This window comes from Anas acuta, chromosome 3, assembly GCF_963932015.1.
Source record: "Anas acuta chromosome 3, bAnaAcu1.1, whole genome shotgun sequence".
NCBI lineage: Eukaryota > Metazoa > Chordata > Aves > Anseriformes > Anatidae > Anas > Anas acuta.
Genome location: NC_088981.1, coordinates 15,429,359 through 15,447,728, shown reverse-complemented (window position 1 = coordinate 15,447,728; position 18,370 = coordinate 15,429,359). Strand labels below are relative to the sequence as shown.

Here is an 18,370-nt window from a genome sequence, read left to right as displayed (position 1 = left end):
CAGTCCTAGGTAAAAGACTGGTTTTCTACCAGAAAAAAGCAGCACAGCTGAAATGAAAGTTTGACCTATATACCCTCAACACATGTACATAACACTTTCTACACAACAATTTATAACAAAAGCATGTTGCATATGTTTCTCAACCACATTACTTGAAAAATGTCTTCTGATTGATGCGGTGTGATGTAACAATTAATACTCCTTAGATGTAATATTATGTGAAATTTCCAAGCAATAAGAAAATTGCTTGGAAAAATTTCCAAGAAATAAAATAATGGCAGATTTCTCTCCCACTCTCTTTGCCCAAATAATGTTTTATTTAACCTCATTTGCTATAGGAGTTTATTTTGGAAAATAAAGATTCACAGCATTTCTAATTTTGTAGAATCAACAGTACTATTTGAGAGAAGCTCTGGATGCCAGGGCTGGTGCACATACCCCAGGTCGACATAAAATCCACAGCAAGGCAAACTGCAAGCACAAACCAGCCTGAAAAAAACATGGGATTGGCCCTGGACAGGAGATCCAGTATGTTCTCACCAACTGGGACACTGGGATTTTAGGATGTATCCGTTTAGATACAGTCAAAGTGGCTAATCTCACATCTGTTGTTTTGTCACAACTCCTAAACCCCTCTCTGTGGACACTGAATATCCAAACTCAAAATAACAGCATGATTCACATCATGCTCATATGTTTTCCGTAAATGTGGCGATTCATTATTTTCACTGAAAGTTCCCTTATAATTCTTGTCTTGTGAAATATAGTGAAAACAACCGCTAACAGCATTAAACCAATTTTAAAAACTCATGAGTTTGCATAGTTATCTTCACTACTTTGTTCATAGCTTAAAAAAAAAACAACACATTGCTTTGGTGGAGAGCAACCACATCAGAAGTACAACATGCATGAGGGACATCAGATCAGACAGAGGCAGATCAGACAGATCAGGTTATGCAGATGAAATTCTTCTGCTTGACCTCAATAAGAACAAATCGGGCCCAGGCCTACAATAAGAAATGGTATCTTCTCTAGCCTTTAATTCCTTCACATCTCCTCATCTCCACTGGACAGTGAGGAGGAGCCCATGGACTTTTCTTCCCATTTCCTACTTACTTCGCAGGGCTCTCTAGAGCTGTTTTGACTGAGAAAGTCAGCCAAAACCAGTGATTCACTCTCAGCAGGTTTGCTGATGGCACCAAGCTGCATGGTGCAGTTCACATGCTGGAGGGAAAGGATGTCATCCAGATGGACCTTGACAGGCTTGTGTGAACCTCATGAAGTTCAACAAGGCCAAGTGCAATCTCCTGCACCTGGGTCAGGGCAATCCCAAGTACAAATGCGGGACATGTGGAGAGCAGCTCTGAGGAGAAGGACATGGGTGTGTTGGTTGATGAGCTCAACAGGAGGTGGCAACGTGTGCCCACAGCCCAGAAAGTGGCTGGTATTCTGGGACGCATCAAAACAAGTGTAGCTAGCAAGCTGAGGGAAGTGATTGTCCCTCTCTACTCTGCTCTCATGAGATCCCATATGGAATACTGCATTCAGTTCTGGTGCCTCCAGCATAAGAAAGACATGGACCTATTAGAGCAAGTCCAGAGGAGGGCCACAAGGATGGTCAGAGGGCTGGAACAGCTCTCTTTTGAAAAGAGGGTGAGGGAGTTGGGGTTCTTTAGCCTGGAGAAGAGAAGGCTCTGGGCCTTCCAGTACCTAAAGGGGGTCTACAAGAAAGCTGGAGAGGGAATCTTTATCAGGGATTGTATTTATAGAACAAGAAGTAATGACTTTAAACAAAAAGAAGCTATATTTCGATTAGATATAAGGAAGAAATTCTTTATTATGAGAGTGGTGAAGCACTGGAACAGGTTGCCCAGAGAAACTGTGAATGCCCCATCCCTGGAGATGTTTAAGGGCAGATTGAATGGGGTTTTGAGCAACCTAGTCTAGAGGAAGGTACCCCTGCACACAGCAGGGAGGTTGGAATCTCTTGGTCCTTTCCAAACCAAACCATTCTATGATTCTGTGACTATACCTGACTCCTCTTCATGGTAGACAAGGTTTCTCCTTTTTTTTTTTTTTTTTCCTCCAAGTCTTGTCATTCATTGTACAGACTGGGCGATGAGACGCTGGAGAGCAGCCTAGAAGAGAGGGATCTGGGGGTCGTAGTAGACAGCAAGTTGAATATGAGCCAGCAGTGTGCCCTGGCAGCCAGGAGGGCCAACTGTGTCCTGGGGTGCATCAAGCACGGCATCGCTAGTAGGTCAAGGGAGGTGATTGTCCCGCTCTACTCTGCGCTGGTGCGGCCTCACCTCGAGTACTGTGTGCAGTTCTGGGCACCACAGTATAAAAAGGACATGAAACTGTTGGAGAGTGTCCAGAGGAGGGCTATGAAGATGGTGAAAGGCCTGGAGGGGAAGACGTACGAGGAACGGCTGAGGGCACTGGGCCTGTTCAGCCTGGAGAAGAGGAGGCTGAGGGGAGACCTCATCGCAGTCTACAACTTCCTCGTAAGGGGGTGTCGAGAGGCAGGAGACCTTTTCTCCATTAACACCAGTGACAGGACCCGCGGGAATGGGGTTAAGCTGAGGCAGGGGAAGTTTAGGCTTGACATCAGGAGGAAGTTCTTCACAGAGAGGGTGGTTGCACACTGGAACAGGCTCCCCAGGGAAGTGGTCACTGCACCGAGCCTGTCTGAATTTAAGAAGAGATTGGACTGTGCACTTAGTCACATGGTCTGAACTTTTGGGTAGACCTGTGCGGTGTCAAGAGTTGGACTTGATGATCCTTAAGGGTCCCTTCCAACTCAGGATATTCTATGATTCTATGAATAACATAAACAATGTCCAGAGAAGACCTAAGTCAATTTCAGATACGCAGAGATAAAAGAACATATTTAGAACGTAGTCAACTTGCTTTAGAAGCATGTTGGCTTTTTTTTTTTTTTTTTTTTTCCTCCAGATACAGCTGTAGTAAAAGATAGCTAAGGAAAGAATTAACACTTCTCTCATTTCTGTGTAGGTGTCTAAGTGCATCCCCCACTAAGACCCCAAAATAGCAGAATGATCTGGGCAAATCTTTTATTTCTCAGCCCTCCATTTCTCCATGTTTCTGTAGCAAGCCCTCAAGTAAAACACCTAACTATGTATTTAAAAGGAAGATATGTCAATGTGCCATTTACACTTCAAATATATGAAATAATAGACTATGCTTATTCCTCAGAGGCAAACCTTGCCTCAACTTGTCTTCTGAGATTCAGGATCATGGATGCCATGTATCTATTGTATCAGTACATTTTTCTTATCCTACCTAGACTGCACAAGCCATTCACATGCTTCAACGGGGCTATTTTTGTGGATTTGGAAAGATTAGTCTTTGCAGAAGTAGTTTTGTGCTTATGAAAATTCAGAACTGCTGTTTTCTGTGGTGATTTGGTGATTCACTGATGGTGGGTCCATAGCAGAGACAGTGACTGCTCCTAAGCATGACATCCTCCCCACCAGTTTATTCGAGCTCTGCAGAGTGACTTGCAGCAACACCACTTCTCTCCTCCTCCTTTCCCAGTTTATTTTCTCTAGGTATTTTTTTCTGTCAATTAACGGGGAAGAGAATAATTAATTATATTGTTCTGACCAATTACGTCTATGGTTAATGACTTTTGTTACTGAACATTTTTCAACATTTTCAACTGTTAGAGAAACTTTCATTTTTTCAACTTACTACTGTGGAGCATATTCTCATTATAAGGAAATGTCTGTGATATATATATATATGTGTGTGCATACCGATGCTTGCACGCAAATGCATACAAAGTTATGAGAAAGAGTGATAAAAATTACTTTGGGCCATCCATATTGCTATTAGGAAACAAAGAAAAAGTGTAAATGATGATAAATACACGGCCTCTCTTCTTTATGTTAGTTACTTTTAACTTTATAGAGCAGTGTCGTTATTTATAATACATTTTCTTTCATCAAATCAGATTGTTCCATTCCACTTATAATCACAGCTACATTCACAAGTCAACTTATTATCACAGCAAGATCTATCAGCTCTGCCTACACTGTATTTACAAACTAGAAAGGAAGTTGTTAGCTTAGAAAAAAAATGCTACAGATACTGTGGCAGACCTGAGGACATCAAACTTAATAACAGAAAGATAAATTAACTGATACTGGGGAAAGACAAGAAAGAGGTCAATAATGTCATCTTGATTATTTGAAGAGGTTAAGAACTATTGCAAGCTTTGACCATGAAGACAAAAAATGAACTTCAATAAACTAACCTATATGATATACAGAAAATAAAATGATCAAGCATGTTGTCGTATGGTTAGACATTGTAATGACCATCTGTGTGAGAAAACTGGTAAAATATTAGGACTATAGAATTGTTTGCCCTTACTCATGCTGGGCATAAGAGTCTAATATCAGAGTTTAGTCTAGAGAGTTTTCCCTGGATTAAAATGAAGAGACAGAAATTTCCCTTAAAGCCAACACAACCCCTTGCTATCAGTAAAAATCCATCTTTGAAAATTAGAAGCAGCGGGAAGTACACTGTATAGAATGCTAAATTAATTTCTTCTGATAACTTATTTCAAACAGTATTTGATTAAAAGACAATGAAACATGCTTTAAATCTAGAAAAACATGGTTACCACAGGCTGAAGCAAAAGTGTTATTACTGATAAGGGACAACAGAGTGTTGTTATTTATTTAGGTTTTGTAAAAGCACCCCAGTCAATCAATAGCTCTGCATGTACTGAGGCAGCAGGGCTTGTATGAAGATGCTTATCAGAAATCCATGAGCAAAATTCCACTTTTGATTATAGTACTTCAGACTGTCCACAATACTGCTTAAGACTGTATGCCTCTTTGACAAGCCATATTGACAGAAATAATAATATAGAAACCACGCTTCCTAATTTGCATATCTAACTGCACAGCCAATTAACCATTATGCTGACTGAAATTGCTTTGTTATTCATTTTATTCCAATTGATGCTAATACTTTGGCAGTTGATGTGGATAATAACTGATGGAGCATATTGAAAATTTTGTTATAAAATCTGTATAATTTAAAGACCTGGAGGAAGCTGCTATGCTTTACAGCCTTAAAGTGGAAATGCCTCAGTTATATATATGTGCTCATAGCAGAAGAACTAGTAGCTATTTGGAAACTCATGAATGAAAAGGAGATATAAAATAAGAAGACTGATATACAAACAGATTACATATATATAAAAAAAAATAAGAAAAAGATCTCAAAACAAAGCAATTGAGACATGACAATGAGACTTTTTCACTTCTACCTCTAATATAATGTTGTGTAACAATGTTTGAACATCTGGAAACATTTACATTTGATGTTTAATCAAAATATAACCCTTTTCTGCCACATAAATACATTCTAAATGAGAAATGTTGTTTCATTTAAACTAATCCTAAAATATTTATTTTATTATCATTTTATTCAGAAATAGCAATTCCAGTATATGAAAAATAGAAAGTAAGAGGCCATAAAGTATTTTACCTATACCAATAAGTCTTTCTTTACAGTGTTTTGTTTTTGTTTTTAACACAGATACTTCATATGCACATTTTTCAAAGTTGTTTTCATTATATTCTTCATTATGGTAACATAAATGATTTTACTGCAGTGTTGCTATTCTTACTTAGTGAAAGCTCCTGGGGTGTTCATTTGGCATCTTCACTGAACAAGAGCCGCCTGATCCAGCCCACAGAGCGACACGCTGGTAAGGGTGAGCTTGTTAGGACTCTGCTACAGAAGTTTCTCTAAATGGACATAATTTGGATGCATCCGGTGCATGTGAACCTCAGCCACAGTGGCAAAGCAGAGACTGGAGGAAGCAGGCTTAGTTTAGAGTGTGAGGCCTTCCTGTATGCCTGTGCTCCTACATCAGGTTCTAGGTAAGAAAGACTGGGGGAGGGAATGTGTTATGGTAACACACAATCCCTCTGATCCACATCAGCTGTTATCTCTGAGACTCCACTGTTAACTTTATTTTTTCCCCATGACCTCATTTTCCACATACTCTCAAACTCTTCTTCCTGCTCAGGAACTTTGTTGCTAAAACATTTTTTCACTCAATCTGCTTGACAGCTTAAATCCCTCTATTTTTTGCACCACAAAGGACGCTAGCACCTCCCAGTCCCAAACTCCCACTTTCTTAACACCTGCCACCAGTACCCTATTCATTCCACTTCAGACACCCTCCGCTCTTCCTAAACCATTTGCCTATATCTTTGTCATTAACCTCAACCAGCTGGATACACTCTGGCCTCGTGCTAATCCAGGTACTTAGATGCACCACCCCTACACATAATGCTCACCAATATTTGTTCCGCCTGTGAGCACAAAGATCCCATTCCCTCCCCATTTTTGCATTTTCTTTCCAAGCACATGGACATGCAAATTTCATTAGTTACCTCCTGGGTCCTGCTCTGGCAGATTTGGGACAAACAAACAAGAAAAAACAAAACAAGCAAACAAACAAAAAAAAAGAACAAAAAAAAAATCAACTTTCATTTCTTAGAAAAACACCTGCACAAGAACCTCAGAGTAGAGGGAGAAGAAATAACAGAAAAACAGCCATACACTACTTGACACTCAGTAACTGAATGAGAAGTTGGGGGACAGTAAAAGGCCCAGTCCAGTAGAGAAAAAAGAGGTTTTTGCAGGAAGGAAGGGGTGAATGAGGGTGGTGACAGCCATCCCTATGGCTATGCTGCCAACATTTTACTCATTCAATGTGCAATATTCACTCTACACAATCTATCATATTGGTGGACTCTCAAAGAAACTACCTTTCTTATTTAAAGTTACTGTGCAAGCTGCAATCACTTTCCTTTCATGTGGACTTTGATATGTATAGTCCACGTTTTTGCAATCTAGTGGCACTGCAGTGAGAGCTACTCTACCTACTCAAAAAAAATAAAATATTTTTTTAAAAAGTTTGCATGGTAGATATAGCTATAACAAAAGCGATAGCCTTTCTCTCAGATGGAGCAAGGAGACATGAACACAAGTCACCAAATGCCCCACATGCTGCAGAGACCACTGGTAAGCACTGAGCAGCCCAGGACTTACATTTGTGAACATTATTTTCTTACTTCTCTGCAATTCTCTTTATGTTGTTGATGTCATGACCCAGAAAGTTACTTTCTTATTTCTTCCTGTGGTTAAACTCTTGATTCCTTCAGCCATGTGCCACCTGTCCAAGTTTAATGTGAGTCAGAAAGCTAAGTAAAAAAAGAAAAAAAAAATAATTTGGTCAAGCTTGAAAGATGTTTAACATGTTAAAAGACTGTGTGCTGATGAACTTTTTTTTTTTTAATAGGGTGAACTAATTGCTTGGTTGGAATTCTTTTTGTGTCTCTGTGAGACACAATACTGATAACTTAAACCACATGAGATCATACTACTAAGCAAAATCCAAGTAAAATTACCTGAAGAAAGTGTTAGCAGCACGATTGTGGTCTGGTTTGTTGAAAGAAGTGGCAAGAATCCAACCATGCAGGGCTTTTGGCTTTGCTTATACTATTAGCTGGAAATGGGCTGGCTGAAGGAAAACTGAAAGAATAAAAAATCAAAGCAAAGCTGAGAGGATGGGGGTGGTAGGGCCAGCTGGTGCCACGGTTAGAGGAGGAAGGTGTGGATGTCTGAGGACTGTAATGACATTTATTGAATGGATGGGAAAAGTGATTTTTTCTCCTTCCTTTGACACCACTGACTCACAATATTAGAGTGCAATGCTTTCAGGGGATCGACTAATTGACCTACCCTAAAACATCTTTTCAACTTTTAACAGGTATGATGCTACAGAAAACTGCCAAAGTAACAAAAAGGCAGGTATGAGGTCACCACAAAGACTGCAGCCTTTATGTAAAGGAAAAATGGAAGAAATGCAAAATGGAAAAATTGCAAAACTGAATGGAGCTAATGCTGAAGCCCAGCCAATGCAGGATACAAGTCTGAGAGTCAAATTCTCACTCTCACCACACTTAAACCTTCAGGGACACTGCAGAACTGCCCTTTGATGCCAGGGTAAGGAATAAGCATCCATGTCACCCAGCCCTCTCAGACTGATGCTTAGAGATGTAGGGATGGGCTCCACAGGAGCTGTGTCCAACCCTGCTCAGCCAAGAAGAAAAATGTTCCTGTTAGACTTGTAGAAGCAAATGGGAGCAGCTCTTTGAAGAATTAATAATGAAATGAATTAGATGTTTTAAAACACCACCCAGTTGTAGAGCTTCTGATAAATAAAGAAAAACAAGGACTTTTAAAGTTACACTCTGAAAACACTCTGGAATACCCTTTTATGATATGTAATATTTTTCATTTTGTAAAATTAGTTACTTAACTTCTGGAGAGGCTCCTACGCTTCCCTATGAAGCCCTTAACTGTCAACTCCACCACTTCACCTTTCATTTTCTTTAGCAAGACTAATTTCCTCCAGGAGGGTTATCTTTTTGCACCACTACCCCTTGACTGGGTTCAAGGTAATGTTTTTTAAAAATAGCAAAAGGTGTGATTTTAAAATGCTTTCTAAAGAATTGGTATTTAAATGATTACATTTGCTTTTTCCCCATATTCTTTCAGCGTCCCCTAGCAAGCCCCTAAATGATATCCCTATATGTCCAGAAATTCAAAGAACAATAAGTGTATATGTATATGTACACACATACATCTCTAATTTTACCCTGTAAGCACATACAATACAGAACATGCAGCATTCTCAAGCTTGCACTGCCTGAATACACTACAGTGGAGAGTGATGGCCTAAATTTTTTTTTATTATTTTTTGCATTACACCAGACATCTAACTTCTTTCTTAATTAGCAAAATGCTTAAGAAAAGTCATTTCTGTCCACTTTGCCTTTTCTAGCAGTTTAGGATTAAGGTGTATTCAACACACACTGGAAATTTTCAGATAAACAATACAACCATATCCACTAATGTTAGCATTGCTAATCACTGAAAAAAAAAAAAAAATCCATTACATCCTAACTACCTCGTGCCTGCAACTGGGTCATCTTGCACAGAGATGCAAAGGTTAAGCATACGATCTGGTTTTTACTTTGCAAATCTTGTAAATGACATTGCATGATCGTGCAAATGAAGCAAGGCAAGATGAGAAAATGAAGAAGAATGAAGCTGTATAATCTAATCAGAAGCCGACAAGGGTTTTTCTTTATCTTTTTTTTTTTTTTTTTCTTTTTCTTTTTTTTTCCCTCGGAGACAAAGGGAGGGTTTGGTTTTAAATCCTTAAGGCACAGTCTGGTGTTTAGCTTTCTTTTACAGCTTTTAGTAATGCTGAACATGTTCATATCTGTTTTGCATGTATTTATGTATAGGTTCATGTAAGTATGCATATGAAAAGAAAAACTGTAACAGTACTGTTTAAAGGGCACTGAGGCAGCTTCCTGTCACTTCAGAAACTAAGTCCCACAGTACTGTATTTCTGAAGCAAAATGCATTTACACTTCAGAAGCATTTTTATCTCTGTCCCTTTCCTGACCACTACGGTGGGCATTATTTCCCCCTTCTCAGTGATTAAGCGCTGACTTCTCTCCCGCTCCCCCGTGCAATTAGCTGACCTTTGCTTTTTAGTTCATCGACTTTCCCACCGAGGCAATGAGTCGGAAGGAGCACGATCATCCCCAGCGATGGAGCACCGCACAGGCTCGCTCCCCGCCCCTCGCTCCCCGCCGGGGTCCCTGCCCTGCCCCAGCCCTGCCCGGCGCACGGGAGCTTTGCTCGCCTCTGCGCCCCCGGACAGGGGCAGGAGGGAACGGGGGGGTGAGGGCTGGTACCTTCGGGCCCCCCCTTTCCCCGGGGGGCAGCGGCTCAAAGAGACGGAGGTGCCTGGGCTGGGCTTTCCAACCCTCTCGCTCTGCAGCCGGGGGGATACGGAGGGGTCCGAGGGGGACAAGAAGGGGTGCCGGGCAGCCCCGGGGAAAGCCCCGGTGCTGGCCGCGGGCTCCTCCGGCAGCATCCTCCGGCCGCCCCCAGCCGGCTGGAGGCCAGCCGAGCCCCCCGCCGGCCCCGCACCGGGAGCAGCGGGATACCCCTAGCTTCCCCCCTCCCCACGCCCCCGACCCAGACTGGGGGTTCCTGGCCCTCCGCATCCCTTTGCCTGAGCTCTGCGGGGCGGGCGGAGGTGCGGGGCTAGGGGGGCGCGGCGCGCAGCCCACCGTGCAGGGAAAACCGAGCGGCGCCCGAACCCACCGTGTCCGCCTCTCAAGGAAGCCGGTGACCTGTAGATAGCGATAGGCACTGAATGATGTTTGCTGCTGCCATGGAAATGGTGAATGTGGTGAGCGCCCAAACTGGAGGCGCCCCACGCCACCCCAAGGAGGCCGCTGAGAGTGAGCGGGACTATCCAGAGTAGGGCCAAGCGGCCCCCGGCGCTGCCGCTGCTGCCGCCGGCGGGGCCCGGCTCGGGGCTGCCCCTGAGGAGCCCCCCCATCCTCCGGTGCACGGCGTCCTCGGGAGGAGCAGCAGCCACAGGGAAGGAAGGCAAAGTTTGGGCAGAGGCGCGCTCGCAGCCTCGCGCACGGTGCCGGCGGCAGCTCACCGCACCAGGCGAGCCATGGCTTCCCTTTGGGCTAGCTTATGAGGATCCTTTTCTCCAGGTCTTCTTCTGGCCAAAACAATCCGAGACATAGTCAGAGGCGGAGAATCCAGGCGATTCCGAGCCTTCGCAAAGAGGTGGAAGAGAGGAAAAGCCCCGTGCTCAAACAATCGCTAGTTTCAGCTTTCCCGGGGCTGGTGCTCATTAACAATACTCCACAGTTGCAAATGCTACGAGAGTGCCAAGCATTCCCCCATCCTCAGTAATCCACAGCGTAGCCAATCATGCCACATCGCTGGCTAAGGAAGAAGCAGGGGATGCCACTCCATCAACCAGAGCTGGGAAAGCAGAGAAAAATCAAACTGCTGCTCTTCCCTCCATTCATCTCCAAACTGGTGAGCCCTCTCGGAGCAATCTCTCCCGGCGCGCACACACACTCGCACTCGCACTCACACACGCTCGCACACGCCGCCAGACAATAACGGGGCTGCTCCGGCAATCTCAATGGTCTGCCTATTGACAGTAATACCCGAGGATGTTTTCAGAGAGAATAGTGCACCCTTATGAAAGAAGCTGGGAAAAAAAAATAACCATGCTTGCGAAGAGCAGGGCTATGCAAATCTGCAGTCTCCAAACAGCAAATCACCGAAGCTCGGATGCAATGCAGAGGACGAGCCTATGTTAAAGAGGGAGGCTGAGTTCAGCTCCCACACAATCGCACTGCCTCCCTGCCTTTCGGGAGCCGCACAGTGCCAGAACATGGCTCGGGCGGTGCGGCGGACACACGCACGCCCCTCTCCCCAGCCCGCCACCCAGCCGCGCCGCGGAATTAGCAGCACGGCGGGCGCCTTTCCCCTCGTTGGGTAGTTCAGATGTGCCAGTGTCTCGAAAAGCCACTTTCGCCTTAAAAAAAAAGAAGGATTTCGGGTCTTTTAATTGGCCTAAACTTCACCCATCAGATGTTTCCCCTGTCGATTCGAGCATCAGCTTTGATTATCCGGTAATTACACACATGGCGCCTAACAAAGAGTTACGCTTTTTTTTTTTTTTTTTTTTTCTCTTTCCTTCCCTGGCTTACTTACTCGTCTGCCACCGCAGACGCGGCCACCAACCGGGCTGAAAACGTTTCTGGGCCGCCCCCCCCCGGCTGCAGGGCGGCACCAGCAGCATCGCCCCTGAGCTGCGGGGCCCCGCAGCCGCAGCCCCGCACCGCACCCTCCTGCCCCGAAACCAGGGGGAAGGGGCGTCTCGGCCCCCGCAGCCTAGGGGGTAAGACTACACGGTGCAAAGCCAAGCCCCCGCATTGAAGGAGAAGGCATTGCTCTCCTCCCCGGGTCGTGTGTCCCGCGCCCCCCGAGCCGGCGGGAGAGAGGCGCAGCCCCTGCAGTACCGCACCTGGGCACAGCACGGGGTGAGAGCCCCACGCTGCCGGCTCTCCTCTCCCCGCCCTCCGCCGGTTCCAGCCTCCCGTAGATCTTGTGCCATGCCTTCAGCAGCATGAGATCATGGGCGCGGGGTGCGGATGCGTGAAAGGGAGAGGGCGAGCGGTGGGTGTGCAAAAGCCTTTTTATACATTTCGCGTTCGTTTAGAACAAAACCTGCTGCAGTTTGCCGGGGGACTTTCTAATTCACACGGGGATGATCGGAAGTCACAATCCTTACTCAACTGCGTAGGCTTAGGGAAGAACGAGAAAGGAATTTCGCCCCGGCTCTGCTCGGCCCAGGATGTATTGCATTCCCGGAGAGGAGCGAGGAGACGCCCTTAACCATACGTCCTCCACACCACTGCAAAAGCAGCCCCAAAACCCGGGACTGGAGGCTAAGAAACGGCCCCTCCTGCCCTGCCCGCCCCGAGGGCTTTGCACTTTTACAGCCAAGTTTTGCAAAGATGCTAAGATGAATTGCAAAAGATCTTAACGCAAGATGAAAGCACTCAAGCACGGAGGGGAAACTGCACGAGTGAGTGGCGGGGCTATAGCTGGGCCTTTGCCCGACAAGTCACTGCTAACACAGCGCCAGCCTCCAGGAAAGGGTCCGGTGGGACATGGGCTATCCCCATCCCAGCGCCGGACTGTAAAATAAAAGGGCAACTGGTAAGAAACTCGGCGACTTTTCCTACCTGTCTTAAGAAGCAAAACAAATAACTCCACATTTCTAAACTTTCAGTTTGCAGCTGCCGTGTGCTGTCATCTCGTAATAAATAAATAAATAAACCAACCAAATAATAAAAAAAAGTTTGTGGTTAAAAAAAAGAAGTCAACAACAACAAACACAAATTCCCTACATCTCAGAGTTAAGGTAAGAAGAAAAAAGAGAAATCTTGAAGAAACATCAGCCCGGACTTGCCAGGTGTTCTAAAATTAAAGCCTCTGATGTCTATTTCTTGTTCATGCGAGTAATATATGCTAGCAATCTTATCCATAAATACCACTACTTTTTCTATCAATGTCTCAAAAAAAAAAAATGAACTGAAAAACCTCATTCAATCACGGAAACCATTTTTTTTTTCAGTAAACTGTTCACATGCTGTTGCAGATTTAGAAACAGAGTAGTTACTTGATTGTACTTAATGATAGTAAAAATCCTCCAGATGAGTAATTTAAAACTGGTATCAGTTCTCTGAAATAGGAAGCTGGTATTGCCAAACATGTAATGATACAGTTGGCACAATTACTTCCAGTTGGCAAGTCCTCTCTAGACCATCTTCTGCTTGGCTCTTTTAAGGTCTCCATCAAGAGCTCTATTATGCTACTGCTTGGTGGGAGTCTCCCTGGTGACATCCAGGAAAGTATGGCTGGACCTCAGTTGCAGGGATCCTGTTAGTTATAACCTTGCAACAAAATCTTTCCATAAATCTCTCCCAGCCTGAGTATAGTTTGTTCAACTAAAATATGCTTTGGTGTGGATACTGTAGGACTTTGTGTTCTCTCCATGTTGTTGCATATGTTTGTAGCCTGAGTGCCTTAATCTAAATTCTTACTTCATCTGCCGTGTTCTTTGTCACAGGGGCCTATCTAAAGTACTTAAATACCAAGCACAGATGAATAAAATGTTTAGGTACTTCAAAAGTACTTATTTTTTATTTTAATATTTAATTAAAGAGAAAAAAGGTGTTTAAGTGCTCACATTATTAAATATGCACTATTTATGCAGTGCATACACATAACAGCTACTAAAGTTTCCAGTTCAAATCTGTGTTTGGAGACTACTTGGAGAAGGCTTTTTTCATCAAATAGATTATAATGGGTCATTTTTAGATGTTACATTATTATGTTAAACACTACATAGGGACTGCTAAATCGATGGATTATTTTTCTGCTGCATATTCAAACTAAGAGTTGAGGACACAAAGGCCAATCTCCATAAAGCTACTTAGGCATTTTCCTTAAGTACTTTCTACAAATGTGAACAGGGAGACACATGACTAAGTAGGCATCCTTTGCTGGATCTGGCAATGTGCTCAGCACCCTGTAAGTACTAATTTTAATGTACACTATAATTTTAATGACATTTGACATTTTCATGGCTCTGCACTCTGAACCACAGAAGGAAATGAGGGGACTATGCAAGTCTAAGGGAAGAAAAAGGTTATCTAATGCAGTGCATGGGTGAGAAATGGGGAGAAGTAGTTTGTGGAAAATATCACAAGATTGAAAATGGAAAGAACAACAGAAACAGAAAAAAGGAAGGTGTAGAAGCAAGCATACATGAAAGTAAATGAGAGGTAGATGAGAGCAGAAAGGCAAAAGAAGGAAAAACAAGGAAATAAAATTACTTCTTGTTCATTATTTTTTTTTTGTGATAACAAGCACTTCTTTCTAATTTGAAGCAAATCTTGGTAGTTAGATACTTCTAGTCTTTTCATGTTTTATTTAAAAGTCTTAATTGATAGTCTTAGCACTCAGAGTTAAACTTTTTAATGAAAAGTAAAAGTTTAAAGCATCTGCAAGTAAACATTATGAAAGCCAATGGTAAGAACTGTTTCTCATTTATTTTTTATTTTTATTTTTATTTATTTTTTTACCTCCTGCTGACATAGAAGTGAATATGAATCTTTCCTGGCTGAGGACTAGCTGAAATTGAAATAATCTGGTTGTAATCCCCAGGGGCACAAAATCATGCACACCAACACAATCAACACTGTGCTATCAATTTATGAAGGCCTCTCTCAAAGAAATAAGAGGATGTACAGAAAAGCAATAAACACAGAATTTGTGTAAACAAATAAATATCATATTAGAGGCATAGCAAATAAACTGTGAAAATAATCTATAGGATTCACAAGGTAGTTTTCAGTATTCTGAAAATATGCCCAACACTTGGCTCACTGAAGCTAACTTTATGATTTTGTTGTTGGTGGTGGTGGTTTTGTTGTGTGTGTTCATTTTTAACCCTATTTAATACGTATCCTGTGCAGGTCCCATAGATAGTACATGAGACTTTTAATTGAGTTATCTCCACCAAGTACTCTATGAATACCAATAGTTTCCTAGGTGTATAAGTAAGACTCTCCTTAACTGTAAAAACACATCTTTTCCTTGCTTTTTCTACTGAGCTACACCATTATCCTATAAATGCCCAATGTTCCTAAAGAATACTTATACAAATAAAAAAGATTGCTTCCAAGAGTATAATTTACATTATTTCATTGAATATAATCAGGTACTTCTTGCCAGTACAACTTTATCTGCCTACACCCTGATTCTTGTCAATATAGCTATATCAGTGAAGATAACCATCTTGGTGACACAAGCAAAGCTTCCGGGCAGATCATGCCTTAGGCTAGCAGAAGTTGTCAGTTAAATTCAGGGCTCCTTAGGTTAAGTGCCTTCTTATGCAACCAGACTTCTCTGCTCATCTCTGTTTGCCAGAGATGAAATGCTACACTTTGTGTTGCAACAGCCACACTAAAACTCCTGAAGCTCAAATACTGTGCAGCAAACTCAGGTAGAAAAAAGCTCTACAAATATGTGTCTGTATTACAGAGAATGCTGTTCAATGAACACTTTAACGCATTTGCTATGTTTTTCTATTGTAGCTTTTCTCCACTGTTGTGTATGGAATCTCATTTCATTTGAAAACCGGTGGAAATCTTTTGATTGCAATTAAGCAGGACAGAACTTATGTTTATCTGACAGACAATGGCTTAGAGAAGAAAATGTTCAAGCTGTTAGGTTTAATCTATAAGTACTTACTGCTATAAACTCTGATGACTTTCAGGACCCACCCTCCCCCTTCCAAGAGTACATGTCCGATTTTTCCATTGAATGTGTTATTTTTTTTCTCATTTAAACAGAATAGTGTCTCTTCCAAAAACTAATGAGCTGCAAGATTAGGCCTGTTTAGGGAATTTATACCTGTGATCAGGGAATAAGAACCATAGCTAGTTTGTGTCCTAACCCTCCATAATTTAGAGAGAGGACAGAAACCCTTTACTTTAGAAAGGAAGCCAATACAGCATATCACACAAATTTCTAAGAGTCTTGGAAGATAACAAATATGATTCTAGGAGAGATGCAATGAGTATTTTTGTAGTCATAAAATACGTAGAAATTTCAGTATTCAGTGATTATTTTTCTATATATTTTTTTCTTTTGTATAGATTAATTATATCATATGAAAAAAGGAGTTTACAGTGGCTCCTTTCTCTGTAGTACAGGTATACTCTATGTATCTATTGCAAAAAATAAATAAATGAACAGCTATCAAGTCTTTCTGTCCATCCAAATAAGCTTAAATCTTCACCTGAAATGTTTCTTGACCCCACATGTGTAAAGACAACAGTAATCTCTTTCTTTCTATTCCTTGCTATCAAAAGCAATGTATTTTTATTTTTTTTTTTTCCATTTTTACTGAAACTATGCATACAAGCCAGATCCCTTCGATTTAGAATAGAAGGGACTGGTTGGAGAACATTTTCCAGCAAGGAACTTTGGCTCTGAAAGCAAACTCACTCTTGGTCTGAAATAGCCCTAGTTGGTCTATCAGTCTTCAGAGTACTTTGCCTAGTCCAGCCACTGGTGGCTAGCATTAGCCCTGGTTTGACCCGACTTGAGGAGGATGGCTCATACTAAACTGGGAGATGTCTTTTGCTGGCTGCCGGTGCTACCATTTTCCCTTCCCTCTTTAAATTTTTCTGAAGGGTGCTAACACCTTGGCTAGGTCCACCTTTTCATTTCAATATAAAGCCCCAGGAATTAAGGCCAAATCCACACGTATATACATGGAGGTATTTAAGAGATTTGTTGTCCTGTATAAAGCAGGGCAGGATGTACTCATGTTCTCTCTGGACTACCACATGAGCAGTTAGTTCTATGGGCAATTAGATAGCTGCCAAACCTGCATAAGTCTCTTTGATTTTCACCAGTGCTGCCACAGGAATTGGCACTACATCACTGCAGGAGAATGAGATCCCTGACTACAGCTTAAATGCTTCTAATTTCAACTCTTCAGCAAATGCTTCAGCTAGGGACAAAATACAAACAAACAAAGAACAACAACAATAGACACTAAAATAGGTTGAAAATTAGTCATCTTGAAGTTTGATGGGATCAGTGACAGATACCAATAACAGAATCCAGAGTTGCATTCTTCTGTGTTCAGTACAAGCATGCAAAGTGTAAGCAAAACCTATTTGTTTAAAAAGATCAACAGAAATAGGAAAAGTCTGTGTATTGGCTTGTTCTGTAGCTCCTGTTATTATCATACATCTATGATATTAAATGCCATGTCGTGACAAAGCTAAAACTTAACTGAAAGTGCAATGGCTTTAAGATGGGAAATTGGGTTTAAAGAGCTTGCAAGGCAGAGCTGATGGTCTTTTCTGAGGTGGGAAGCCCACAGGTAAGAGTAGGAACTCTAAATGATGCCTGTCAAGTGCCTAAAGTTAAGAATAGTCAGGAGATGTGGGCCTATTACAGCCAGTCCAGAGGCAGGCTTGCTGACCAAAGGGCTAGAACACTCGTTCAGTGAAGAGAAGCTGAGAGAGTTGGGGTTGTTCAGCCTGGAGAAGAAATGGAAGGCTCTGGGGAAAACCTTACAGCAGCCTTCCAATACTTAAAGGGGGCCTGAAGGAAAGATGAGAAGGGACTCTTTATCAGGACACGTAGTGATAGAACAAGGGGTAATGGCTTTAAAATAAATAAGGCAGATATAGATTGGATATTATGAAGAAAATCCTTACTATGAGGGTGATTTGATACTGGAACAGGTTGCTCAGAGAAGTTGTGGATGCTCCTTCTTTGCAAGTGTTCAAGGCCAAGTTGGATGTGACCTTGAGCTACTCGATCTAGTGGGTCATGTCCCTGCCCATGGTGTTGGGCTTTGGAACTAGATGATCTTTTAAGTTCCGTTGCAACTCAAGCCGTTCTACAATTCTATTAATACATTGTTAAGCAGATTTTCCTGACACGATTTCTAAGGTGTCCCCCGTCACAGTTCATGATCATTTCCCCCCATTGTTTCAAGCCTTGGAGAAGAAGAGGCCATACAGTGGAGTTCCACCTCCTGCCTTCCCGCAATGCATTAGCCCTGTAACAGTTTTGTCAAAGAATGGGGCAGCAAGCAAGGCAGCTTGCTGCCATTCTGTCTGCTCCTGAACACATTGTTTCTGACCCCTGACAGCAGTAGTACTACAGGTTAGATGTAGAAATGACCAAATTTAAAATCAGAGTTGTTAGAAGACAGCATTAACTTCTGGCATTCATAACTTCAAAATGCCCAAATACTTATTTAGCTTTTTTTATAAAAAAAAAGCATTAAAAAAAAAAGTGTAAC

General features: G+C 42.4%; 1 protein-coding gene across 40 annotated transcripts in view; it reads right to left on the bottom strand.

Annotated features, from left to right (window-relative positions):
• The window catches only part of NRXN1 (neurexin 1), a 703,785-nt gene that overhangs the window by 264,560 nt on the left and 420,855 nt on the right, over positions 1-18,370 (bottom strand). Inside the window, exon 1 of one of the 40 annotated variants that reach the window (XM_068675818.1) lies at positions 10,249-11,314. The exons of 35 other annotated variants lie outside the window; for them this stretch is intronic. In XM_068675818.1, the coding sequence (XP_068531919.1) occupies positions 10,249-10,489 (241 nt within the window). In that variant the 5' untranslated portion in view covers positions 10,490-11,314. Of the gene's footprint in view, positions 1-9,617; positions 9,694-10,248; positions 11,315-18,370 lie in introns of those variants that run through there. 4 more of the 40 variants (XM_068675817.1, XM_068675821.1, XM_068675819.1 and 1 more) reach the window with 4 other exon arrangements.